We start from the raw sequence: 27,919 nt of genomic DNA on the forward strand, positions 1-27,919 counted from the left end.
CCCACACTCCCTGGAACCTAATTAATTTACATTAATTCTTATGGCAAAATTGGATTCGCTTAACATCGTTTCGCTTAAAGTAGCATTTTTTAGGAACATAACTACAATGTTAAGTGAGGCGTTACTATATTCAGTATTTTTAATGAATTGGATGATGGAGTGGAGTATGCTTATAAAATCTGTGGAGGACAGCAAGCAAGGAGGGGTTGCAAATACTTTCCGTCAAAGTATTAGAAATCAAAATAACTGTGCAATTCAATGAAGACAAATACAATTCCTGCAGAGGAAAGAAAAATCAAATAAAAATGGGAACAACGGGCTAGGCCAAGGGTCTCAAACTCATGGCCTGTGGGCCATCTGCAGCCTGTGAACCTCCCCAATGTGGCCCGTGGGGCTCCAGCAGTTTTGGGCCAGGGCTTTCCCTTGGCCCCACCTGCCACCCCGGGCGCTCCCCAGCTCAGGCAATTTACAATGGCCCAGGGCCCCCGCAGCACAGCGGAGCAGAGTGGCTTCTGCCTGCTTGCTCCAGATGTCTGCTGCCCCTCCTTCCCCCGCAACCCCAGGACAGGGCTGTGCCTCTGTGCGCTGCCCGCATCCCTGAGCGCTCCTGTGGCCAATGGGAAGCTGCAGGGGCGGTGCCTGGGGGCAGCAGCACACGGGGCCCCCCGTCCCGTCCCATTTTGGAGCCCCAGATAAGTGCCGCACGCCCTCCCAGAGGCTGCAATCCCACCCCCTGCCCCAGCCCAGAGCCTGCACCCAGCACCTAAACTCCCTCCTAGAGCCTGCACTCCAATCCCCTATCCCAGACCTCCTCCCCCTCCCAAACTCCTTCCCACAGCCTTAACAGGTGGGGGGTGGAGTTTTTTTGGGCGGGGGGCAGGTTGTGGGCAGCATGAATAACATTATTGGCCTGCTGGGAGAATTTGAGGACTGGCACTGGCCCTAAGGTAAATTGAGTTTGAGACCCCTGAGCTAGGCAATAGTACTGCAGAAAAAGGATCCCAAGGTTATAATAGATCACCATCTGATATGAGTCAGTGTGACGGTATTGTGGAAAAGGTAAATTTAATTCTGAGATGTAGTAACAGGAATGTCATATGTAGGACAAAGTAGGTAATTGTTTCGCCATACTCAGCACTGGCAAGGCCTCATCTGGAGTACTGAATCCAGTTCAGGGCACCACATTTTAAGAAATGTGAAAAAACTGGAGACAATCCAGAGCGGAACAACAAAACTGCTAAGAGGTTTAAAAAACATGATTTATGAGAAAAGATTAAAGGAACAAGGCATGTTTGCTTTAGAGTGAAGGTGAGTGAGGAGAGACAGCAATCTTCAAATATGAAAAAGCTTAGTATAAAGAAGATGGTGATCAATTGTTCTCCATGTCTACGGAGGGTAGAACAAAAAGCAGTTGACTTAGTTTGCAGCAATGGAGATTTAAGTTAGATATTAGGAAGTTAAGTACTAGAACAAGTTACAGAAGGAGATTGTGAAATCCTCACCCTCTGGAGGTTTTCAAGAACCTGTTAGAGAAACATCTGTCAGGGATGGTCTAGGTATACTCAATTGTGCCTCAGAATAGGGGGTGGGGGTGTACTAGATGTTCTTGTGAGGTCCATCCAGCCCTATATTTCTATGAAGTCAGTGGAACATAAGGAAGGGCTTAGAGTTAAGCACAGGCTAAGTGCTTAGCTGCATAAGGATGGACGGTTGAGTCAGAGCATAAATTACCATCATTGGGGCTTCATCAATACAGTCTTATGACCTATGCTTACTGCTGAACCAGTAGTTCAGTTTAGTATGCTGAGCTATTGCAGATTAAAATGTATAGTCCTTGCCACTGTGATTTAACAAGGCTGTTTTAATACTTTTACTGGTGCTGTTAATTCAGTTATGACACATTAACGTCTTGTGATTAAGGGGATGACTCGTGACCTAATTTTTCTATCTGCCTTCAACAAGATTTTTACTTCATTTTCTAGAGAACTGATTATTTACTTCAAGAAATATGGGATATGTATCAATTTAAATGGCACCACACTGAAAAAGCAACATCTTTCTATATATTACAAAGATGTAAGGCCTGAACACCACTCAAAAAAAATCCACACATACTTCCAGGGCCACCACAGAAAATTTCCAAACTTAAAAAATTATGTACCTTAGTAATACAAAGGAAATAGAATAGAGGCGGTCTTTGTGATAAATGAGATTCAGAAAATTAAGTAAATACACAATGTTAGCTAATAAGGCTATTGGTATGCCAGGGACAATGGTGAAAAAGGACAAATATCTTTTCCATTGAAGGTACAACACACCCAATATTGAATAATGAAAATCATAACCGAGTCTCAAACAAGAAATTCACATGCTCCCAACAATGTAAAATCATTTTTATTGCCATGCTACAATTTAAAAAAAAATGAAGTTGGCACTGATGAGGGAGGACGACAATGTTGTCAACATTACATAATACATTTTTTAAAAATGAACATTTGGTTAGCTATCAGTAATGAAAATGCAAACCCAACTTAAATTAAAATTCTAATATGCTGATTTGGAACAGCATAAAAATACTGTACTATGCAGAAAGTGTCAATTTTCTCATAAAAAGAAACATGGAATGTCTGTAAAAGATTAACCAAACAGGACAAAGTTCATGGACATTTTATAAACAATTTGGCAATGGTACTCCCACTATTTATAATTTTTATAAAAGAAATAAAAATCTAGAAAGCTACCTTTATACAAAGTTGTTATATTTATGCCTTTAAGTAGGAAAAAACATTTTATAATGCAAATTAGAACATAATCTTACAATATCATACAATGTAATGACCATAAAGGAACATAAAAACATGGTTTTGGCTTTTATAGAAATATATATTTCTGCATTTAATAAATGCATTTGTGGCACAATGGTGACTGCTGTACTATTACTACCAGTCAGCTTTCATGCTAGAGCTGTATTCAGTTGTACTGTAACTGCAAATTTGCAGTTTAGTTAAGATGCAGACGATGGTTCAGAAGTAATAGTTCTAGGTGATGCAACAACAGAATGAGGTGTTACATGCAAAAAAAGGCAACGTTTACAGTTGGGACACACTGCATTGTGGGATACCAAACAACACTAATTTTCCTTTTCAAACCAGAAGCATATCCTATACATTCAGTAATTAAGTACCAATATCTTACAAGTGAGAATGTCTGTGTTAAAGATTTGGCAACTTCAGGGAAAGTACAAAGTTAGTACCAAATATATAGTATATTGTGTGTGCGCGCGCATACACACCCACACACACCCCCTTACACAATCCGATGCCAAAATTTGCATTAATTTTGGAGTCAAGGATGCTGATGTCCATTCCTAGCATTAAAAATAAAAGCAATCCTGAGCTGTTTCTTTCACACTCTTTAGAATCATTTCCTCTTTCATACATAACAGCTCAATCAATCTACACTTATGTATGACAAATAAAAATTTATATTGTAATTTTAACTCTGGTGACCACAAATAGGAATTTTTTTTAGTACAGGTAATATATTTATATTTTTACAGTATTTTTAGATCATTCCTGAATAGCTTGATCAACCAGATCTTCTGGTGTAGTACAGCCATTTTGCACTCATTGCCAGCAGAATCTGAGCAGGTACCACCTGGTCCAACAGACACCAAAATCAACAGAAATCTTTCTGTAGGCTTCAGTGGGCAATGAATCTTTCTGTTGGCTTCAATGGGCCCAGAGACAGTGTATCCAGCTCAAGATCACTCCAGTACAAAGGTAATCCACAGAGAGGCTCCTGCCTCACCCCCACCTCTGCAGCAAGCACAGAGGATGTGATAAAAGGTTGATATACCCCTATGCTCTATTATTCACCTGCTGTGATTTTGGGCTGGTTTGCAGCTAGTGGGGAGAATGTTCCTGGGAAATAGCCAGGCACAGAGTGGCCCCCAGAATCAGGGAGTGGAAAGGTGAGCTTCACGGCATCTAAGTACTCATGCTTCTCAATTAAAAGGTGAAGTTCTGGCCCTGCATCTTCATTATCTCCTCTTATTTTTATCACTGTAATTCTCAGACACCAGTCAGCGTTGGGGTCCCATTGTGCTAGGTGCTTTACAAAACACAAAGGAAGACTTAGTCCCTGCCCCAAGGAGCATACAACCTAATTCTTAATTATATTTTTACATCATCTCATTTGTATATATACATATTTGCTACATTAAATAGAAATACACCAAGGTAATGGATATATCAGGAAACTTTGTCACAATATGTGTATTATCACACTAGATAATTACTAAAACTGCAAGAAAAATTTTAAATGCCCTTTGTAAATATATAAAAAAATATAAAAATGTCCAATACTTGTTTCATGACTTTTAAAGATCAGACATACTTTCACCTATATACCTACATATTTCCACACAAAATACTGCGTTAAACTGGAGTAAACAACATTAGGATAATATCCTAATAATACATCTGACAAATGTCTTAAGTCATACTTAAAGCACAATTACAAGGAACATTAACACATGTATGGTCAGAGTTAAGTCTGCTATGTAAATTTTAATTTCCTATTCATCGTGTGTGTGTGTTGCCTGGAAGAGGAAATATTTTCTAAAGATTGTGAAAGAACCTTAACTCAAGATTTCCTATCTTTTTAATGAGTACTATTTAGGAATGGACATTAGCAACCTTAACTCCATGTTAACGCAGTTTTTTGTGCTGGAATTTCCCCTAGGCGCTCTCTTTTTTTTTTTTTTTTTTTTTTTGAGACTGTAAATGAAGAATTCAACATGAACACATCTTACATGATTTTGATTAAATATTTTTATGAAGTAAATACTGTCAAATTTGAATGCCTGAATTGTTATTCATGGAAAAACCCCTACATTTAAATGCCAAAAATCAATTTCTATCAGCCAACAAGCAGGCTCAAACTTTTCTTGACCTCTTCTAGTGATGGTTAAGAGAGAAGAAGTTTTCCTCTAAGAAACCAATTAGATCCACTACCAGCCTCTACAGTATGTTTCCTCACATTCATCTTTATTTGCAGCCATAAACAACACAGTACAGTGCAGATACGGAGTTCTACTACAGATTCCACCTTATATGAAGCAGGCAGTTCTGTTAAGAAACAGAGCTCCACATCAGGGATGCAACATCACACACAATGCAGTAACAACTCAACGAAAACTTGTTCACTCTTAATTCTGGCTCTCGATTAATTGCAGTTAACTCACGCAATTAACTAAAAAAATCATGATCAATCAGTTTTAATTGCACTGTTAATAGAATACCAAATGAAATTAAATATTTTAGATGTGTTTCTACATTTTAAAATATATTGATTCCAATTACAAACACAGAATACAAAAAGTGTACACAGTGCTCACTTTATATTATTTTTATTACAAATATTTGCACTGTAAAAATTATAAAAAGAAATAGTTTTTCAATTCACCTCATACAAGTACTATAATGCAATCTCCTTATAGTAAAAGTACAATTTACAAATGTAGATTTTTTTGTTACATAGCTGCACTCAAAAACAAAACAATGTAAAACTTTAGAGCCTACAAGTCCACTCAGTCCTACTTCTCCTTCAGCTAAGACCAACAAGTTTGTTTACATTTACAGGAGATAATGCTGCTGGCTTCTTATTTACAATGTCACCTGAAAGTGAGAACAGGCATTTGCATGGCACTTTTATAGCAGGCATTGAAAGGTATTTACGTGCTACATGCCAAACATTCATATGCCCCTTCATGCTTTGCCCACAATTGCAGAGGACATGCTTCCATGTGGATGACGCTTGTTAAAAAATGTGTTAATTAAATTCTCACTGAAGTCCTTGGGGGAGAACAGTAAGTCTCCTGCTCTGTTTTACCTGCATTCTGCCATATATTTCATGTTATAGCAGTCTTGGATGATGACTCAGCACGTTGTTAGTTTTAAGAACGCTTTCATTGCTGATTTGACAAAACGCAAAGAAGGTACCAGTGTGAGATTTCTAAAGATAGCTACAGCACTTAACCCAAGATTTAAGAATCTGAAGGGGACAAGGTGTGGAGTATGCTTTTAGAAGTCCTAAAAGTGCAACACTCCGATGCGAAAACTACAGAACCCGAACCATCAAAAAAGAAAATCAACCTTCTGCTGGTGGCATCTGACTCAGATGATGAAAAGGAACATGCATCGATCTGCACTGCTTTGGATTGTTATTGAGCAGAACCCATCATCAGCATGGATGCATGTCCTCCGGAAAGGTGGTTGAAGCATGAAGGGACATATGAATCCTTAGCGCATCTGGCACAAACATCTTGCAACACCGCTACAACAGTGCCATGCAAACGCCTGTTCTCATTTTCAGGTGACATTGTGAACAAGAAGGGGGCAGCATTATCTCCTGCAAATGTAAACAAACTTGTTTTTCTGAGTGACTGGCTGAACAAGAAGTAGGACTGAGTGGATTTGTAGGCTCTAAAGTTTTACATTGTTTTATTTTTTAAGGCAGTTATTTTTACACATAATTCTACCTTTGTAAGTCCAACTTTCATAATAAAGAGATTGTATTACAGTACTTGTATGAGGTGAATTGAAAAATACTATTTCTTTTGTTTTTTACAGCACAAATATTTGTAATCAAAAATAAATATAAAGTGAGCACTATACTCTGTGGTGAAATTGAAATCAATATATTTGAAAATGTAGAAAACATCCAAAATATTTAAATAAATGATATTCTATTATTGTTTAATCGCAATTAATTTTTTAAAAATCACTTGACAGCCCTGCTCTAATTGAAGTGAAAGAAGGCAAAGGCAATCTGTCCTCTGTTGATACTGCCTCATCCTGGGCAAAATGGAACTACCCCAGATACCAACATGAATATTCTGGGCTGGCTTTTCAGTGGATGTACATTGGCATAACTCCATTGAAACCAACTGTTGATTTACACAAGGATACCTGTCTCTGTCTCTCACACTTAGATAACACTTTCAGGTTGTCATGCCCATGAAAGTACTATTTAATTTACCATAAGTTAAATAAATTGAGTGTAGATGCCTCCATTTCTTTCAGTGCCTGTCTGGGCTCTGAGTGAATATGAAAGCCTGACTGGGTGAAGGGTGATGGGTGATGGATTATCAAACACTAGGGAGGGTGAGACTAGCCCTTGTACAGGAGGAAATGAGGCTCCAAGGAACAATATTGCAGTGGCTGCTCATGCAGCTGTTGCAAGGAGCTGGGCCACATAGTGGCCCTGCTTTGAAATCTTGACCTGGACCCTGTATATCATAGCTGTGGCCCAGACTAACTGCATTCTATGTTGCAATAAAATGCTTTCATGTCAGAGATTTGAACACACTGATATTATTTAAATGCTGAGACATTTGACTAAGTGCAAAATGTAAAGATAAATACTTGGGGGCCTGATACTGCACTACTGAAGATAATAGTTTTGTTATGGATTTAAATGAGAGCAAGATTAGGCCTTACTGTGTCACTTGTTATATTCAACACCTTCCATATGCTGAATAAATTATCAGTACATGAGTACATTTTATTTATTTTTTAATTTAGACACTTCACTGAGGAGAAACCAAAAGAACATTATAAAGCCAGTCAAATTTTTCCAGAATTGGTCATTTTTAAATGTATTTGATAGAATCACTGGAAAAAAAAAAAACTTTCACAAAATAGAACTCTGCACCTCTTAAGTATGCAATATCAATTTGGGAAGGAAATACTTGTTTTTCCGTTGTGTAACCCATGGATTAAATTCCCACTTTAACTGCATTTTCAATGCAACAATGGAGTCTTGGACAGTGCCTCCTCAGATTTTATACACTGCAAATAAGAATTGGTTAGAGCAGCTACTTAACGTAGTAGAATATATGAACGCTCCGCACCTTTTACTAGTCATGGCATCGGGGGGGAGCAACGTCTAGCTTAAAGGCTTTACACATTGGAGGATTAGTAGTGTCGAATATGTCATGTGCCTGAAAGACAGGGGCCAGCTGAACATTGTGTATAAACACAATTAAAAGAAAATTTGCCACTTTTTCTGGGCATTGGTTAGGTAATCTTCACATATTATGCCAGTTATTTTCCAATGAACTGTTACATAGTTGTTGCATCTTGCTCTGTACACCTGTGGGTCCAAAATAAATATGCTTAAAAATACAGATGAGAAATTTCAGCTAAAAACTGAACCCCAGATCTGCAGACAGTGAATCTAACATCACAAAGAAACTGAGATACAACCAAGTCTCCAAGGGTAAAGTGCAACTACTTCATAGGAAAATTAAATAAAAACAATGCCATAGATGAATTGAGTAGTTTCTATCTCTTACCTGCTTAGGGAAATGGAAGAGGTTTAGGGACATCCTTGAAAAATATGCAGGTGGAGGTATCAGCCTGAACCTAAACACCATGCTTAACATCTTTAATGCTAAAATGCACTCTGTATGTTAGAGATACTCTTCCCTTTAGGTGCAGTATGATGTCTTTTGCATTTGTCATATTAAAAGCATCACCAACCCCAAGAATTCAAATATCATGAATGAGAAAAAAAAATCATGAGATTGGATTTGGCTTCTTTTTAGAGGCCTTCTGGTTTTTGATCCTTTAGGGATCATATTTTCAAGCTTTTCTCCCCAAGGGCAAGAAATTTAACTTTATTTTTTTGGGGGGAGGGGGGAGAAAAAAAGGAAAAAGTGAGATTTTGCAGTATTCACAACTCCAGGATCTACAGCTTTAAGAAAAACACTAAATATTACAACACTCATAAAATTGCAAGAGTTGGCAACAACGTTATTCTGAATGGTCCATGGTAGGTCTTGGATAGGAAGGATGATCTAGTGGAAAGGGCACTGGACTAAAACTCATGAGAGTGGGGTTGAACTCCTGGCTCAATGTGTGACCTTCAGCAAGTCATGTATAGTTTACTTGGGCCTCAGTTCCCCCATCTGTAAATTGGGGACAGTACTTACTTACTCTACAGGGGTGTTTGAAGATAAAATCCATTAATGATTAAGACACTCAGAGATTATGGTGACACGAGCCATATAAGTCTCTAGATAAGATAGCTGATGAGTTAAGTGTTCTAGCTTTTTAACTGCTTGAAATATAGTGCTGAAATCTTGTCTTAGTTTACAAATTCGCAACAGTTTGTCGGTCTGATTCTAGTTCCTAGCCCACTTCACACATCCACCACACAGTTTGCAACAATTGGCAATCACACTTCAAGACAGACCCAGGATTAGTATATGCATGGTGTGATGCAAATCACAACAGAGGTGCAATGTCAGGGCGGAGCAAGGGACACTTATAGCACCATGCATCTGTACTACCTCTGGTTCTAGTGAAATGCTACTAGTCCCTCACCTTTTTGAGCACCTAAATAAAAAAAAATGTATACAAGTGCATAGACTAATGGTGAAATGATTATGGAAAAGTTTCTTGATCTCAATGAAGTTTTCTTACAACGTCCCAACTAAGGCTCCTGTTCCCTTACTACTGTGAAGCATATGGATTGTGCACCTAGATGCATTTTAGAATTATAAAGTTTGTGAAGAACACTGGAAATCCTTCAGGATAAAAAGGCCTGACCTATATAAATGAGGCTGCCATTATCTCACTGGGGTGAACAGGAAAAATGTATTTCAGCTATCACTCTTCCTACTATTTATCTGGCTGAAGACAAAAGGAAAATGTAATAGGGAAACAGGAACACCTTCCACAAAATTCAAAGAACTGGAAATAGTGTTTTGTTTTATATGAAAGCTCAAATATTACATGAGGACCCTAAGCATTTTTTCAGACCTCCCCTATGGTTTCTTGCATGTGATTTTTCTCACCCACAGCTCAAGGATTATTATTCGTCACACCAGTTCACATAGTGGTCAGTTCCTTTGAAATCACAGGCTCAAGCTTAATCTGTTTTTTTTTCTGGTCCTGCGCTGCACCTGCTGTACTGCTATCAATTCTATTAATATTCAGTATAGAACAAGGGACTGTCAAGGGCATACCTGGCATGTTCAGCAGATGCGTTCTACTTGGATGTACCATAACATCGAGCAGCAGTTAAGCCATTAGAGTAACTGAGTTAACTAGCTGCAAAGGGAAAATATATATGCCCATAGATATTACCTTCAGAAAATTCTCTACATATTGTAAGTAACTAATTCGGTCTAAATCCAAGTACATCATCTACAGATCCACACAGTTAGAATTTAAGATTTGGCACACTGAACTACCAACTGCAGTACCTTGCTTCCCATGGTGACCTATATTTGATGCTTCAGAGGAAGACAAAAATGCATAACACACCTTTCCACTTGTGCGATGCTGTATGCTGCTGGACACTAACACTTTTGGGATGTTTCTGCCAGACATAAAAAGTAGAATAGAACACTGGACAAAAGCAACCCTGTTAAGTAAAAAAGGTTCCCACTGAACCTTCAAGAGATTTTTCTTTGACAATGTGCAGACTGAATAGGAGCAACACACATAAAAACCCTAAACAATCATTGAAGTTATACACAAAAACTTAACTGTTCTTAAGCTACAGACAATACAAAATAGGTCAAAAGACATCCCACACATGAAGATGGAAAGGTGAGCAGAACTGTGAAATTAGAGAACACCTTAAAATCACAGATATAATCAACCTTTGAATTCCTTCAGAAAACTCAGATTAAAATTTGGTAAAACTGTTCAGGAAGCTTGATACTACCACTTGGAAATATCTTTTCTAGTGGAAATGACTTATGGCTTATTTCAGACCCAACTCTATCTCTGACCAAGTGAACTTGATGTAACCCCTCAATGTTACAGAAATTTAAAAAACCTTCAAGAATTTGAAGCTTGTCCAAATTACTTCAAAAAATGAACTGACATATACAAGGAAGCACGGTGTTTATATCCCTTCACATGAGCCAATATGTATTATGTAAGTCAAACTGATTGAATAATGAATTACTCACACCTCTCATATTGGAGGAGGCCACATGAATGAAGAGAGTGAAGGTACAAATATCAACCTTGCAAGATTAGGGCTATCAGCTAATAATGCACATCAAGAGGCTTTATAAAATGTTATAACAATGACTATAGGCACATGGCCAGAATATTGATAACTTCAGAACTAGCAGTCACTCCAACTCTAACCAAGTAAAGAGGCACTGTGAAAAGTGGCAATGCTTCTGCACAACAATTACTATTACTGTAGAATAAAATGGTGTCATTTAATGAGTACCTGCTCTACATTATTTCCCTTTTGTTAGACAAGCACATGAAGTATTCAGAAAAAAGTCTATTACTCTATAAAAAGCGTTACTGTTAAGAAATGCAAATGAAGTATTTGCATCTTCAATTTTATAAACTTCACAAAAGGTGCAAATGATTTAATGCTTCCCGGTTTCACATAGGCAGGTCAGTACTGTTATGTCTAGTTTTTCTAGACGTACCATCATCTCGTGGCAGTGCTTTCTGCAAACTTGACATAGCAGCAGTTCTTTCAATGTCTATCACAGCATACAGCTCTGTGCGCCTGGTTGGAGTTTGTGGAAGTGGAGTGGTAGGAGTTTTTGGAGTCTGAGGGTTGTCGGAGTCACTGCCACCTTCCAAGTCAACCTGTATATAATTGAGCTGCCTGTGTTCTAAACTTGGACGTCTAATATCAAAGTTAAAGACTGTTGGTGTACAGTCCCGACGTCGTGTAAATTCTACTTTATGAGCACTTGCTGGCACAGTTACATTCTCTGTATTTACGTAATTATGCATTGGATCTAGGTTATTGTGGTAGCCATTCAGAGATGGGGTCTTTGGTCCTAAATTGTCATCTTCATCTCTACTTAGCTTGCGGGCTTCCCAAACAGGCGGCAAAGATGGCAAGTTTTCATAGTTTAACAATGCAGTTCTCCTTTGAGCAGAGTTGTTAATATTCTGGGTATCTGAGGTACTTGTTGATGCCAGACGACCTCTCCTGACCCCTGAGGCACTAGGGATTGATAACCTGTTTAGATTTTCATACACTAGTTTATTACCACAAGGTGTTTCTTTACGTTCATCACTGTCGTACCCAGTGTCCCATTCAGAGTTGTTTGTACTGCTGCCACTAACTTGGTCTCTCCCAAGTTGCTCCAGTTGCTCTCTTTCCATTAATTGTCTTTGAACAGGTGTTGGTCCTAAAACAAATTTGACTCCTTCAGGCTCCAGAAGAACCTGAGCATCTCTGTCATCAGTGCAATTCTGATCTTCTGTTGTCTTGCTTGTTTCAACATTAGAAAGCCTTAATTCCAGCGGTACATGCACACTTGATCTATTTTTTCTTTCCTCTTGTACACCAGTAGTGTTGACATAGGTGTGCACCTGTAGAGGACAAATTCAAACATTAGTTGCACTTTTTCTTAATCTCCTTACTCCTTCCCTTCCCTCAAAGACTTGCAATCTTTTTGCCTGGCTGTCTGAAGAGTGAAGGAAACTGTGTTTTGGGGACAGAGTTTTGGGGTAAAAGTCCAGCCTGTTGGGTTGTGTTGAGCATGGAGCTTTGTCAGAGGTTTGCTACTCATCTTATTTTTGCAGTGTTGTTTTAAATAATGTCAAAAGGTGCCCAGACGAACCAGTGAGAACCTATTTCTACCATTAAATTTATTAATAAGCTCAATTCTACCTTATGTCTGAGCTCTGCTGAGGTTACAGCTCCCTGATCCAGTGCCAGGCTAGCCCCAACATTGGTCAGAACAGCCTTGGGGCTGCTCTGACTAAAGCCACTGGTATACTTGGAGGGTTAGGTAGCTGCGCTTCCACCGAAGAGCATATAGTCAATTAATGGTCAAATTATAAAACTGTTTCAGAACTAACGATCGAAGAGGTCAGACTGGTGTGTGAAATCGTACATTTACGGAATTAAAAGTGCCGATCAGGATGTTGGTAGCAGATGCACTTTGGGCGAGCTAAAAGTGCACCACTAGCTTCACACTTCATCCTTCAGGGTTTCCGACCCCTTGCTTTGAAGGGAATGGAGAGATGGAATTCTCTCATCCCCTATACCACTCCTGGATCTGGAAACTTGGAGGGCAAAGGTAATGACTGAGAACAACTCCCTTCTGTGCTCCACACTATACCAGACCTCTGCCAGGATTTGCCTGCTGAGTGCGTGCAGGGCACACTAGTAGATGAGGATAACTATTACTTTTCCGGATTGCCTCACACATCAACAGTCATGTGTGTCTTCATTTTTCAAGTTATTTGCTTCTACCAAAGAGCATTGCTGAGAGTCAAATACACAGATGTAATTTCTCCCACAACACTTACCCAGTGACATGCTCAAAAAGCCATGGTGAGGCACTCAGCTTCTCTCCCACTCCACTTGCTTTCAACCCCTGTTCTCCCTCCCTCACCTAATTCATTCTCCTTTGAACACTCCAACCATTTGTTCTCTCCTTTTCCTGCCCTGCAGGTGCTCACTTGACTCAACTCCATCTATCTTCCTCTCTGACTTTTGGCTCTGCCTCTTTTTCTCCTCCCAGTCTCTCATCATCATCCTCAGTGACTTTTCCATGCTGACTCCCCATATGACTCTTACCCACCTATCTTAAGTTCATGACTGGGAACTCCTGGCACTATTACAATACAAATAAATGCATAATAACATGTATTTTAAATCAAGTAGCTAAGAAAACAAAGTTGCTCTTTCGCCAGATGCACACCATATACATCATCATCAAGACTACGGTTTTGTCACGGAATCCACGACTTCTAAAGACCCCCGTGACTTCAGCCCTGGTGGCAGGGAGCTGTGAGGTACCCCCGCCACTTTGAGGCAGTGTGCCCCCAAGCGCTCAGATGACATGGGCAGCGGGTGTACCCTGCAGCTCCCAGCTATGGCCATGGCTGGGCAGGGGGACCCCCGCAGCTCCCCACAGTTGGAGAGGAGGCGGGGGACCCCCCCACCTTTCCACGGCTTGGGAGGGGGGATTCTTGCAGCTTCCCTCCACTGCTGGTTGCAGGGGGAACCTGGAACTCTGTGCCCGCTTGGGTAGTGGGACCCCAGAGCTCCCAGCTGCCCAGTACCTTCCCATTTTATCATGGATATTTTTAGTAAAAGTCAGGAACAGGTCATGGGCTTCCATGATTTTTTCTTTATTGCCCGGGACCTGTCCCTGATTTTTACTAAAAATACCCATGACAAAATCTTAGCTTTAATCATCATCCTATATTGGTACCACATGCAAACATTTTACAGTAATACAACATACTATGCAGATATACACAGCCAAGATCAGAAAAAAACACACATTTTTCCATCATGGAAACAGATCTAGGAAAATAAGTGCAAATACAAATCTACAGGGTCAGTATAAGAGCAGTAGAATTAATGCTGAACCCAAAATATGTGAAAATAAAGACTATGCTTACTTGTTCCTCTGCTACAAGCAATGGATGCGTTGACTCTTCACCTACTGACGGAAGCCGTGCACTTCCTACAGAGGGATGTCTGCTGGAAGGATGTGATGAAGCATCTCCAAAGGAGGGATATCTTGGATACCCATTAGGTAAACTTTGTGCACTGAACCCAGGAGCTAATTCAATTTAAGAAAAGATGCATTAAAACGATATTCAAAGTGCCCCCTTATGTATCATTCAGCTGCTTTCTTTTGTCTTTGGAAAGTGCATTGTACATTGTGGACACTATCAAAATAAATATACTTAACAAATGCCAAATGCTCACGGGCCTAGATATGTGCCTAAAAAAATATATATCTAGATTGGATCTCCTCAATATTTAACTGCCAAACCATGTGCCAAAAATTTTAATCCCCTCAAGAAAATATGAAAAGCAACTACTGCTGAGTAACAAAGTGGAATTGGCATCAACATTCATTTTCTTAAGTTCAGCCCTCTTAAACTGTATTGTCTGCATGCATAAACAAGAGAACGGGAATATACATTTTACAATATACATTTACGGGAATGTATATTAGGGTACGTCTTCAGTACCCGCCGGAACAGCGGGTAGTGATCGATATATCGGGGATCGATTTATCGCGTCTCATCTAGACGCGATAAATCGATCCCCGAATTGACGCCTGTACTCCACCTCTGCAGGAGGAGTAAGCGGAGTTGACGGGGGAGCCGCCACCATCAACTCACCACCGTGAGGACGGCCAGATAAGTTGAACTAAGATAGTTCGACTTCAGCTATGCTATTTGCATAGCTGAAGTGGCATATCTGAGTTCGAACCCCCCAGTGTAGCCCAGGCCTTAGATATAAACGCTACTGAAAAATTAATTTGTGTTTTTCATAATTGCATTGCATTGTTTGTCAGTATATTTATGATACAGAATGACAGCAAAGATTGCAAACTCGTTTACTTTATTCAACAAAGGGTAAGCTAAATATACAATGGGAAAATAAGTTAGTTTCATTGGTTACAAGTATTTCATCAGAAAAATTGTTAAGCCAATTTCAGGTTTTCACACACTGCCAAATTTTAATGCAGTTTTCCAGTTAAGTATATAAGATTGTCAAAAGAGATATTCTTGTAACATCACTAGTCACAAGAGTATCTACTTTTGAGAACTTCATTCCACCACTTTTCAAATTCACAGTTTTACAGTTCTAGGTTATCTGAAGTGAATGTATAGACAACACTGAAACAAGAAGTTTACATTTTTAGATCTCGATGGAGGAGGAACCATAACCCTTATCAAACTTCTTTTCAATATTGCCATTAGTAACATGAAGCTGTCTCCTTAAGGAAAAGAAAATTACTTGCCTGTAATTCTACTTTTTTAAATCACCACCACCACCGGATCCTCACTGCTAGATCTCAAGCCTCCAACCTGAGATTGGCCAGAACTCCCACAAACAGAGTTTTGGAGGGCTTCACACACACACCCTCCCCACATCAGAAGAAACATTCCAACCCCGCAGCACGAAAGGTACAGCTTAACTGCCAATTCCCTTTTGAGAGCGAGAGCGAAAGGCTGGAACATGACCAGTACCAACATATCATTAACTCTGCAAGGATAAAGGGTGAGTTCATATTAAAAAACCCACATTCAGTAGACAATGTTATTTTTGTATATAAATATGCACAAATACACAATCACCACAAAGCAGAGCACACCTCTTCATAGGCAGAACTCCTACACTCTGAAAGGAGATGCATGGGTGAGAATCATGTGAGATATGTTCAAAGATGAAGAAAGAATTTTCTCTTTAAAGATACAATCGTTATGGGATTCCCACTCTTGGTGAGTAAGGAGCTTAAGGATGTGATGTTTCAAAATAAAACCAAAGGCACTGCATCAGGCAATGATTAACATGTACCTTAGGCAAGATGCAAAGCAGCTCTTTTTTTCTTTAATAAAAAGGGAGGATGAGTCACCTCCTGCTAACCAAGAAGCATCAATGCAGAGGGATTTGAGGATGAGTGCTCAATAAGCAAGAATTATCCACAAATATATCCAGATAAAGATATCCTAAGAAACAAAACTCATAGGCATGGGAGAGTTTGGGCTCCGCTACTATGAAATATGTTCTGCAGACGTGAGAGATGGAAGCTGACTGCAAGCCATGAATGACACAGACATCTATGACTACATCTGTGAGGTAATGGTCTTCCAAAAAGCCAGAATTCAAGCCATTTGTTCAGCTATACATACCATGCCCTCAGAACTACATTCTGTCAAAAAAAAAAAAAAAAAAGTGTCAGAGGACAGCTCAGTCTGGACAAGGTCACAGGAGTTCTGAGCAGTCATCCAAAGCCACACACTGAGCCTGAGAAAGCTCATCTTAGATATTTATAAAGTCAAAAATGACAGTCTTGGCTAATATGGGGATATTGGAAAAGGAGAGGTAACTCAACTGTGCAGTGGCTGGAGTTCTTCAAGGTATGTGTCCCTATGGGTGCTCCACTTGAGGTGCACATGACCCCATGAACCTTTGACCGGAGATGTTCAGTAGCAGTGCCCATTTGGCCCATGTATGTTCTCCAAACATCCTGGTTGCCTGAACTGGAGATACAGAGAGCTGCACAGGCAAACTGCCCTCAGTTCCTTCTCTACCACAAAGTTCCATGAAAGGAAGCTCCAAAACAGAAGGAAAGGAGGGCTTGTAGCAGACCACCCTCAGGGAGGCATCTCAAACAACTCCAGTTATGCACAAGGTGAGTAACCTCTCCTTCATTGAGTAGTTTCCCTGGAACAAGTTCTCTACTTCAGATGACTCCCAAGCAGTGTCCTCACCCAGAGGAGGGAGCTTCAGAGCGAAGTCGAATAGTGAAGACAAAAATGCATTACCAACTCCAACATCTGATCTATAGGCACGAACCAAAGCATATAGAGGGGTCCAGGTTTTGGCTTTGCTGATTTCAATAGCCAGAACAGGTTTCAGTAATGCCACAGAAATAGGTAGAGGCCCTGTACAATGGGCTAGCACCCTGGAAGGAGGATGGATTTGACAGACTCATAACATGAAATAATACCCCTAGAGATCCACCTTGAGAGTCTTTGGGAGGAGACTGTGGGTCCTTTGGATCTGTCTACAACTGAAACAGTCTGGGAGACTTTCTAAATGGTTTAGTTTCGTCCAAATAGAAGGCTAATGCCCTTCTGACATTCAAGGTATAGAAGACATCCCTGGTCTGATGTAGTTTTGGGGAAAAAACTGGGAGATAAGTGACCTGGTTAATCTGAAATTCAGAAGATACTTTAGGCATAAACTTAGGGTGTGGCCATAACAAAACTTTTTTTTGAAAAACACCAAAGGGATGATCTGCCATTAAAGATCCCAGTTCTCCGACCCTTCGAGCAGAAGTGAGGGCCATCAAAAAAAAAAAAGTAGCCATTTTCATGGAGAGGGGAAGTAAAGAACAAGTAGTTAATGGCTCAGAGATGTTTTGTAAAACAATTAAGAATGAAGTTCAAATCCCATATTGGGGTTTAATCTGAGGGGAGGAAAAAAAGACTGAGGAATCTTGATGTTGCCACTGAGGAGGGCCCATAGGGCATGGGAAGAGACATCCATCTGCCGCACCAATGGAATGGAGGTCAAAGTCATTTCCCAACCTCTAAACCCCCTTTCTCTCCCCCTCAGTGTAGGTGGCAAGAGAGTAAATGTCTTGTCAAGTAGAGAGGGGTCCCCTGGACAGAAATCTGGAAATCGGACTTTTCCTCACCATAATCCAGTGGCGGTGATTACTGCTCATCCTGAACGGTAGGTATCAAAGAGGTAGGAGATCTGGGCAAGAGATGTGGTGTTGGTGACCCAGAAGATCTCAGTATAGGCAATTGTATGGTACCAATAAATAGTGGAGACAGGCTTGTCTGAGACAAAAAGATCTTTTGAATAGCAATGGTACCAATGGAGTGTGAGCAGAAGTTGAATAGGATTCTGCAGAAACTGTCATCAGTACCAGGATAGGTGCTCATCTAGAATGTGCTAGTACTGCGCACATGGAACACTTCGAACAAATACATCTAGTAGACTCAGATGATATCAATGAAGTAGACTGGGACATTGGTATAAAGTCTCAGAGAAGGTATGCAGGAGTCTAATGGCACTGACTGCTTCAAAGTACAATGTCTCCTGGAATGGACATGACGACAAAAAGACAAAAAGATCTTTTGAATAGCAATGGTACCAATGGAGTGTGAGCAGAAGTTGAATAGGATTCTGCAGAAACTGTCATCAGTACCAGGATAGGTGCTCATCTAGAATGTGCTAGTACTGCGCACATGGAACACTTCGAACAAATACATCTAGTAGACTCAGATGATATCAATGAAGTAGACTGGGACATTGGTATAAAGTCTCAGAGAAGGTATGCAGGAGTCTAATGGCACTGACTGCTTCAAAGTACAATGTCTCCTGGAATGGACATGACGACCTGATGTCAAGGGAGGTGTCACTACTGGGCAGGGCTTTTAGATGATGTCTTAGAGATGACCTCTCGGTACTGGAGCCAGTCGGCGCCTCAATGGTACTCCCTTTGGGAGAGGTCTCCGGAACATTAATTATAAACCAGTGATAGAGATTTTTTTTTTTTTTTTTTTTTTTAAGAAAAGACAAGGACTCTCAGGTAGGAAACCTAGTACTCCTTATCCTCTTGTTGGCACCCATAGTCTTGTTCCATGAGGCTCTTGTTGACCTGAACTCAGAGGTAGATGAAGCCATTAAGTGTGCTGGGAGACCAGTGTACAGGGGGGTTCTCTGAGCCTGGATCAGAGGCCAGTCTTAGGACTTGTTCCATCATAAGCAATCTAAACTCTCTCACACTATTCTTAATGAGTTCTGCTTTTAAAAGACGTCCAGATCTTACACTTAGTCAGTATATGGATGTCTGCCAAACAGCGGAGGCACTGAGAATAGCCGTCACTGACACAGATTACCTCCTGGCAGGAGAGAGAGTGCTTAAAGCCTAGGGATCCTGGTGTACCCCAGAAGTGCTGATCTCCAAAATAACCCCTCAAGAGGGGAAAATAAAACAAACAGAACCCCCAAAATTAAATACTAACAACTAGATTAAATTTAAGAAAACTACTTAACAAAAGAACAAACCAAGCTAAATTACACCTAAAGTGAACCAGGCACACTTGATGCTCAGTCTCAAGCGTAAGGGCAGTTAAAAAGGAACAGAGGGCATTTTGCCTATGCAGCTCTATATATCGTTGGTACAGGCATGAGGATGTCTAGAATGCACGCACAAGCCAAATGGGCACTGTTACTGAAAACCTCCAGTCAAAGGTGCCAAAGGGACAATACTCAAAGAAGATTCAAGCTTTGCCAAGCCCTTTGCTGCTACAGAGTGGTGGAAATGCTTACAGGAGCCTTCCCTATAAAGAAAAGGTCAGTAATTTCTTGTTTAGCTGATAGGAAGAATTCTGCTGTTCTACCTTCATTCAGCCCCTCAGGGCCTGCTGACACAAAGCATGAACATTTTGGACAAGGATTCTGACGTTTACAATTGTCGTATAATTTTCTGTGGTTGTAATCAGGCAATCCTTAGACAAGATCTCATAAAGCGACCATATGTGCACATACTGAAGTGGTGCTTTTGTGCACTGATGTTAGGTCCCAATACAGCCTAGCCAAATTCTTCAGCTTTGGGAGTCCTAGCCAGTCCTGCCCCAGAGCAAGGAGATCTAGAAGTGAGAATTCTGTGATGGTATTTAAAGAAAAAAACCTACTGCAAACACTTTAGCTGGCAATAGCATTTAAATCAGTATTCATTCGTTAACTAGATTACTTGCATGCTGCTAACTGAAGAGCTAATCAAATTTAAAGCAAGGTGTCACGTTACACACAGAAATTATACTCTGAGAGCAGAACCATGCTTACTGGTGGGTGTTCGAGGGGTTCTTGGAACTTCCAACTCAGTTTGATGATGATTCCTTTCTACTACTGGTTCTTCTACCACATTTATGCTATTGTTCTGCATGATCTCTTGTAGCATATTAAATAATTCTTCTGCACGAGCACACTTAAAGGCAAAGATTCCTATAAACATACAACAAATTGTTTTAGATCCCTTTAAGTGAAAACAAGAACTGCTTCTAAAAACAGTTATGTAATTAATTTTTAAGTAACTAAACAGGAGTCCACTTAACGAATACCTGTTAAAGGAACTGAGCTATTATCTTTTTTGTGCACCAACCGAAACAAAAATATATAGTGAGGCCCTTTTAAATTAGTACCTGATAAATGAATAAGCTTCCAATGCACCAAAGGACAGACTGGAAAATAAAACAGACCCAATAAGAGAAAATCTGTTAAAATTTCTGGGTAAATGAGGAAAAACACTTCATGAAACAGCGAAGTTTTAAAATGAATAATCTAATAAGTAGACCTGTAAAAAGAATAGAACTTTGGTGCTGCAAGGTTATGTGTTTATCAGGTTTATACTGAGTTACCATAAAAAATAAAATACCTGCACAACAGGGAAGAAGGGTTTTGACACAGGGTAAAAGTCCACGTTCTTAAAGAAGGTTAAAATGAAGGGCTAGAAGACAGATTGTGTGAAATAAACAGCAACAAACCATTTTTTTCCTGCCTTAGGGATAGACACGAAATACAAAGTTGGCATCAATACTATGTATATTGCCCAAGTATTGTGCCACTTTGTCTTTGAACAGTAGAGGGAGCCCAACTTACCATCCCAAGCAAAGAGACAAGCAGTGAAGTCGCAGCTTTGGTTATTCTTTCCATTGAAAGCATTAATTTAAAGTTGACATATTCTTGTTAAAAGAAGAGTGTGTATGTGGTTTTGTTTTTTTAAGAAGACTGGATACATCTAAAAAGTATCTTTATTTTAAGATACCTATATCCTACTACATTTTGACAATGCAATCAATCATGACATTCACTTCTTGTTATCTACAAACTTTTGATTGATTTGAATACCATGGAACAAAGAGCAATCTAACATATTGACTATATTTTGGCGTTAATCACTAAAAAAATGCTCCAAAGGTAGAAGCTTACAAGATGTGCAGTACTCTAGGTCTAAACAATTTCTGTGAAACCTCTCCAAAAATTTGACATTTTGCTTGATATACTTCAGAAAATAACAGTGTACGCTTGAGAAATTCAAATTTGCCCTTCTATTAAAAAGGAAGAATAAAACATGTTCTGTTCCCAAATTGTTAGTACTTCGGAACATGAGGTGCAATTAAATTGCATATATAGAAAAAGAAAAACAAAAATCAAGACTTCTTACTGCAGCAATTTCTCAAATATTTTCATATTAAAAGCCATACTATGAAAAAGCAACTCCCTTCCCCCCACTCAAGTTAGCTAGGATGCCATGGGTTTTTTCATAACATGTACTACTATACCCAGTTTACCGACACAGAAACAATGTTGCATGGTCAGTGAAGTTCTGAAGTGGGCTTCAAGTTTAGAAAGACAACAAATAATCTGGTTCTTGTCTACACATATAGCAGTGCAGCTGTACTGATGCAGCTGTGCTGCTATAGCACTTAAGTGAAGATGCTACCTGTGCTGACTGGAGAACTTCTGTCAGCATCGGTACTCCAACTCCCTAAGAGGCTGCAGCTATGTTGACAGAAGACGACCTCCCATCGACATAGTGCTGTCTGCAGCAGGAGTTCATTCGGTATAACTACGTCGCTCAGGAGTATGGAGTTGTGGTGGTTTTTTTGTTTTGTTTTGTTTTTTTACGAGCCTCATAATAAAAAAAATAGTGAGTAAACAATGTTAACGGCAGTTAAGAATGCAACTTAACCTAACAAAATGATAAAAATGGGTGACTAACTACTCTCACCTGCTTTAAATAGTGGTTGCTTTTTAAAAGGTTAAGTTAATCAACACTTCAAGCCAGATCTCCAGCCCCAGTCTGGCTGCACTGTGCTGCAGGAATCTGCAATGATCAGGCAGCCATAGATTACCCTTGACACAGAGGAATTCTTGAATGTCGGAGATGGGGTAGCCACCACCCAATATCTTCATGAAGGTGGTGCATCAGGGGTAGGGAAGCATAGAAAGGGTGTCATGGAGCACATGGTACTTCACCTGTTCCTTGGCCAGTGCAGTTGTCGCATAGGGACTGCTGCAGTGGGTGTAATTTAGTGTAGCTGTTTGGCCCATCAACTGGGAGCCATTTTGACTCCCCAGTCAGCTCAGGATTAAGGGAACGGAAAAGTAGGAGCCACCTATCCCTCATTCTTCTCAAATGTGCTGAAATTAAGTGCTTCATATTTAAAATAAAAACAGAATTTAGGAAACAGGATGATTTCACTGATGTTTTGGCTTTTATAAACAAACATTTGTGATTTTTTTTTTTTTTAGGGAGAAGGATAGAAAATGCAAGTATGTGTTTTAAATACTATGTTTAAAAATAAACAAGGCAGACAGACCTGATCCTGCAAGTGCTTAGGTTTATTATACCCCCCCCCCCCATTTGCTGCCCTCATAACAGGTGTAGTGATGAATTCAGCTAAAATAATCTGTTAGTTTTCAGAAAGGCTTCTCTGAAATCTTCATTTTTACATTTCTCCTTCCCCAAAAGGAGAAACATCAGGAAAGTCAACACTTCGAGCCAGGAGAGTTGGATTCAACCCTCTACAAAACCCATTAAATCAGCTCTTAAACTGATTAGTGATGTCACTGCAAAGAAGTACAAAGTATTCCACGTCTTTGGTGATTTCAGAAACTAGAAGTCTCCCAGATCTTCTTTCATATAGTGCAGACAAACTGCTCCAGAGCAATCAGGCCCACCCTATTTAAAATGCTGGCCATTTAACTAGAACTGTTCCCCAAAGGGCTACTTATAAGGTTTTTTGTGATGCCTACATTCAAGGAGAAAAAGCCCACTCTTTCCACTCTTGCTCTCAGGAAGAAAAAACTGAGTGAATTGTATTTCATTTAAAGACTTGTGGAACAGGTTGCTAAAATACTTATATATACAAACATATAGATGCTACCTACCTTGTCCAGTTTGACATCTTCGACCACTTTCAAAAGAAAAGAGATTTGAATCATAGCCGTAGCGACGGAGACAGAGGTAGTGCCATTTTACGGAATCCCGTTTACGGGTGTATAAAATTAGTTCTGTATCTGTAAGTTCCATTACGCCAGAACCCAGTTCATTACCATCATCATCTACATTAATGACCTTTAAAATAAGAGTTTTATACCATTATATAAGCTTCTTGGACATTTCAGTAACATAAAGCATCTGACCCATCAAATACAAATTTGAAAAGAGTTTATAGCTCCTGGTGAGATACAAAACATTACAGGTTTAACTATTTTTGAAAACAAAACATTTTTGTATAAGAGCAAGTCAGGAAGTGTTAATTCTCTAGATGAGAGTATTTGCCTCTTTTTTTAAAAAAAGTGTATGTTTAAAGCAGTGTGTATCAAAGGGCGCAAATCATTAATGTGACTTGTTACCTCAACACTACAGAAGTTTGAAGGTAAGTCCAATAAATCTAAGAGTCTGTATTTTTTATATGTAATATGTGCATTAAAACAAACAGTCACCACATCCTCTTTATCCCTGATAGAACTTGGACAATCGCCACATTTATTCACACTGTAACAGCCCCTATTTCAGTGCCTTTTGTCCCAACCACTCCTTACTCAATAGAAAGACTGGTTATAATTAATTTTCTTCTTAAAAAGAGATAGTCAAATTGAAATCTAGTCAATTTTAAAAAAGGAGAAATAGTTTCACCTGCCACTGAGGCTCCTGACATTTTCTGTGGTTTTGCAAAAATAGTCTCTTTTTTTCTCTCCCCGGTTTTTAAGTAAGACTCACACAAACAAGGGAGTTAACTGTATAGGGGGAAAAGAGAAACTGACCACCAAACAAAATGCTGTTGAAGCACAAATTGAAAAACAGAAATAAAGTCTCTGATCTTTCGGTTATTAGGTGTTATTTGTAACAAAACTATGTAAAAAAGTCCAGACATTAATGTGGTATTTAAGATAACAGCATCCCCTTAAGTTGTCTGCAAGAGTCATTGTTCATGATGGAAAGCACAGCCACTTGCCCTCATTCTTCTAGGATCTTGGTGAGACAGACAGGGACAGAAAATCAAATATCAATCTTGTGTAACTGGGCAAAATGAGGCCATTGCAGTCAACGGGGCTACTTGTGGTTAAGGTTAAGCACATGTATTTCCAGGTCTAAAACTCCTAGGAATTCTTTGCGTGTGACAACAAGGACTATTCTTCTTCAAATAAAAGACGTTTTCTGAAAAATGCTACAATAATACTGACCTTCTGTTTAAATGGAGATTCACCGCCTAAGACACATGGCTTTTCACCTTACAGAAGATCAGAGGTCTATGAATATCCATCACTACTGAAAACCAGACCTTTTAAAATATCCCTTTTACTGGACCTAATATATCCTTAGGGATAAAGAGGAATTCATAGCCATACAAACTGATACGTCTCTGATGGCTTGATTTTCATAAACATTACTAACACTTTCTTCATTCCAATTCTTATATCTGAATTCTATTTTGCAAGGGAATGACAAAATAGATTGCAACACAAAAAAATCAACTGCTTACCTTAAACTTGTTTCGATGGTTGTCTGGGACAGTCTCTTTATCTGGACAGCTACAACAGCTACCCATGGCTTCTTTAGAAGACCATGTAATCTCTAGAGCCAAAAAAGGAAGTGGTAATTTACTTGGGGGAAGGGAACCCAAGAATACCCAGGGTAGACTGATTTAAATCAAAGACATTTACATCAACAATTTTAATCATGATTTAAATCAACAAACAGGAAACCTTGATTAAGGTCATTGTTAGGAAAACAAAAAGAACAAATGCAAAAAAACCAAGGATGATTCTTACTGGTTGATGTAATCATTAAAAACGTGTTCATTTGCAACTACTAAATATAACCTTTACACTAAATTTGGTACTTGTTGCTAATCAGGAGTATACCTTATATCTGTTTGTATTTATTTAAGCAATTATATAGCTTAACATTTCAGAGTACTAATTTTTACATTCTGTTATGTTAGAAAATAGTTAATGATGAATTTACTTACTAGATTAATATTTTACTCGTGATTTGAGTCAAGTTGTATTTGGACGGAAATTGAAATTCAATTAATAAAATAATTTTAAAATTCTGTTTTTAATTAAATAAAACTACCTTGTATATGATAGAAATCTAAGGGAGAAAGTAAGTTTACCAAAACATATTTTGTATTTAAATTTGATTTATTAAACAAAATAAGTACCTGAGTTAGTGAATTGAAGTGATAGTTTCTGGTCATCATGTCTTTCAAGATTTTAAAACTAGTCAACTCACTCTCTCGTATCTCATTTTTATTCACAGATTGGAAGAGGAAAACAAGTTTTCCTGCTTTTTTGATTACCAACCAGTTTCTTAACTTTGAATGAACCTGTCACTGAACTAAAACTAGTGGAATAAACTGATTTGAAGAAAATATTTTCTCTATCTGCAGAAGAGACTACTGCTATCAAGAGTTGGTTTCACATTTCAACACACTTTGGTTCTAGGTACTTAATCAGTGGCTTTCACCAAGTCAGTGTTCTATCTTTTAAACGTCAGCATCTAATATGTACTGCTTGATTTTTTTTTAATTAAATGATTTAATACATTTTAGTAAGTTTAGGCTAGATTGTCAATTTTAAATATATTTTTTAAATATACCTATTAATTTTAAGTTTTAAAAGGAATTTAATTTAAATTTTCATACACCCCAATAACATCCACTAACTATATATACACAAAAAGAAAAGGAGGACTTGTGGCACCTTAGAGACTAACCAATTTATTTGAGCATAAGCTTTCGTGAGCTACAGCTCACTTCATTGAAAGCTTATGCTCAAATAAATTGGTTAGTCTCTAAGGTGCCACAAGTCCTCCTTTTCTTTTTGCGAATACAGACTAACACGGCTGCTACTCTGAAACCTATATATACACATCTCATTGACACAACAAAACCAAATGCACAAATAGTTCTCCTTGAGATGACAAATGTCTGAAGTATTTTGCAGTAATCACACAAGCTATTATAAAAATATTAAAATAATGATAACATTCCACTTTTTAAAATTTTATTTTCTTACAATTTGACTGGGAAAAAAACCTCTCTCAATACAAAGTTGTGAGAATCCTGCCATAAGTAAAACTTGCAGTAACCAGCTCATGTGAGTTGTGAATTGAATTCTCATGACATTTGGAAACGTTTTGTGGTGAGACCCTCACCCCCCTCCAAACTCTTCACACTGGGCCAAAAGGCTCTAAAAGCCCAAGTTCTGGCTCAGGGAGAATTTCCCCAGCACAGGCACTGTGGAGACAGCCTATGGATCCTTACACAAAGGGGGGGGGGCGCGCGCAGCAGGGGTCCTGTAGTCTATTGATCCTGCTCATTTATTTTGAGGAAGTACTCTTGAAAACAATTATGAAAGGTAGCTATAGTGCACCTAGATATTAAAGTTAATACAAATAAACACATTTAAAACAGAAGTTCTCGCTCTGTGGTCCACAGAGCGCTTCCAGATGGATGCAGAGCTGTTTCAGTTACATTGGGGAAGTGTTTGTCAGTCTTTAAACAGAGATACTGTAGCTACGTATGCCCAGTCTTAGGGCTTCCTTTAACCTTTTTGACAAACTGATAACAGAACTAAGCAGCAGTGATGCACTCACTCTTTCTTTCTTTGGTGTAAAAATTACATTGATCAAAGCTGTAAACGGCAGAACTGGGATGCCAGTGCGAGCGATTTTGAAGGACAACAAAATCAACCTGCAAAGTGACTAGCAGATATAGAGCAAAGGGAGTTGTAGATGAAGTGAAGAGATCTGGTACTTAAATTTCAACACTACCCCCCCAAGAAGAGGAAACAGAGATACAGAAAGGGAGAAGGGAAATATAATTCAATAGTCAGAGGAGTTTATGGTTTTACCTCCTTAACGTTTTAGGACACAGAGCACTTAAAGCTGTTTAAGAGACAATGTGGAATTGAGGTTAAAAGGCCCACAGTATGGAACTTTGAGAACTGATGGAACTTAACTAAATTCACTCACCTAGATTTGGCCATTAATATTCCTAGCCTCTGCTGCAGCATCAGGACTTCTGTCATACTTCAAAATGGCATGTTGTCTTCTCACATTAGCAACCACTTGAACTAAAAATATAAGTGAGGGGGGAAAAGTTGAACAACTTGTCTTTATACATACTTTCCTTCAGCAAAAACTTGCTATTAATGTACATTTATACATAGTCAACAGTATATTTTGGAGGCACTGTATAGGGCTAGACTGCTATAGTTTTGTATAAGAGGCAAATCTTTGTGCAATGGTGCTTATGTCGTGGACCCCAGGGTCTCAGAATCACAATACATTTCCTGTTCCCATCTTGCTTGCAGAGAGAAGAAACCT

General features: G+C 39.1%; 1 protein-coding gene across 3 annotated transcripts in view; it reads right to left on the reverse strand.

Annotated features, from left to right (window-relative positions):
• Window positions 1-6,651: 6,651 nt before the first annotated feature.
• FRS2 (fibroblast growth factor receptor substrate 2) overlaps window positions 6,652-27,919 on the reverse strand; it is an 84,737-nt gene continuing 63,469 nt past the window's right edge. For all 3 annotated transcript variants that reach the window (XM_084633362.1, XM_084633363.1, XM_084633364.1), the window contains 6 exons: window positions 27,566-27,666; window positions 25,068-25,159; window positions 23,470-23,656; window positions 20,362-20,520; window positions 14,433-14,596; window positions 6,652-12,383 (listed from right to left, as the gene is read on the reverse strand). In XM_084633362.1, the coding sequence (XP_084489488.1) occupies window positions 11,433-12,383; window positions 14,433-14,596; window positions 20,362-20,520; window positions 23,470-23,656; window positions 25,068-25,133 (1,527 nt within the window). In that variant the 5' untranslated portion in view covers window positions 25,134-25,159; window positions 27,566-27,666 and the 3' untranslated portion in view covers window positions 6,652-11,432. The remainder of the gene's footprint in view (window positions 12,384-14,432; window positions 14,597-20,361; window positions 20,521-23,469; window positions 23,657-25,067; window positions 25,160-27,565; window positions 27,667-27,919) is intronic.

Source organism: Lepidochelys olivacea, assembly GCF_965140295.1.
Source record: "Lepidochelys olivacea isolate rLepOli2 genome assembly, chromosome: 1".
In the NCBI taxonomy this organism is placed as follows: Eukaryota; Metazoa; Chordata; order Testudines; family Cheloniidae; genus Lepidochelys; species Lepidochelys olivacea.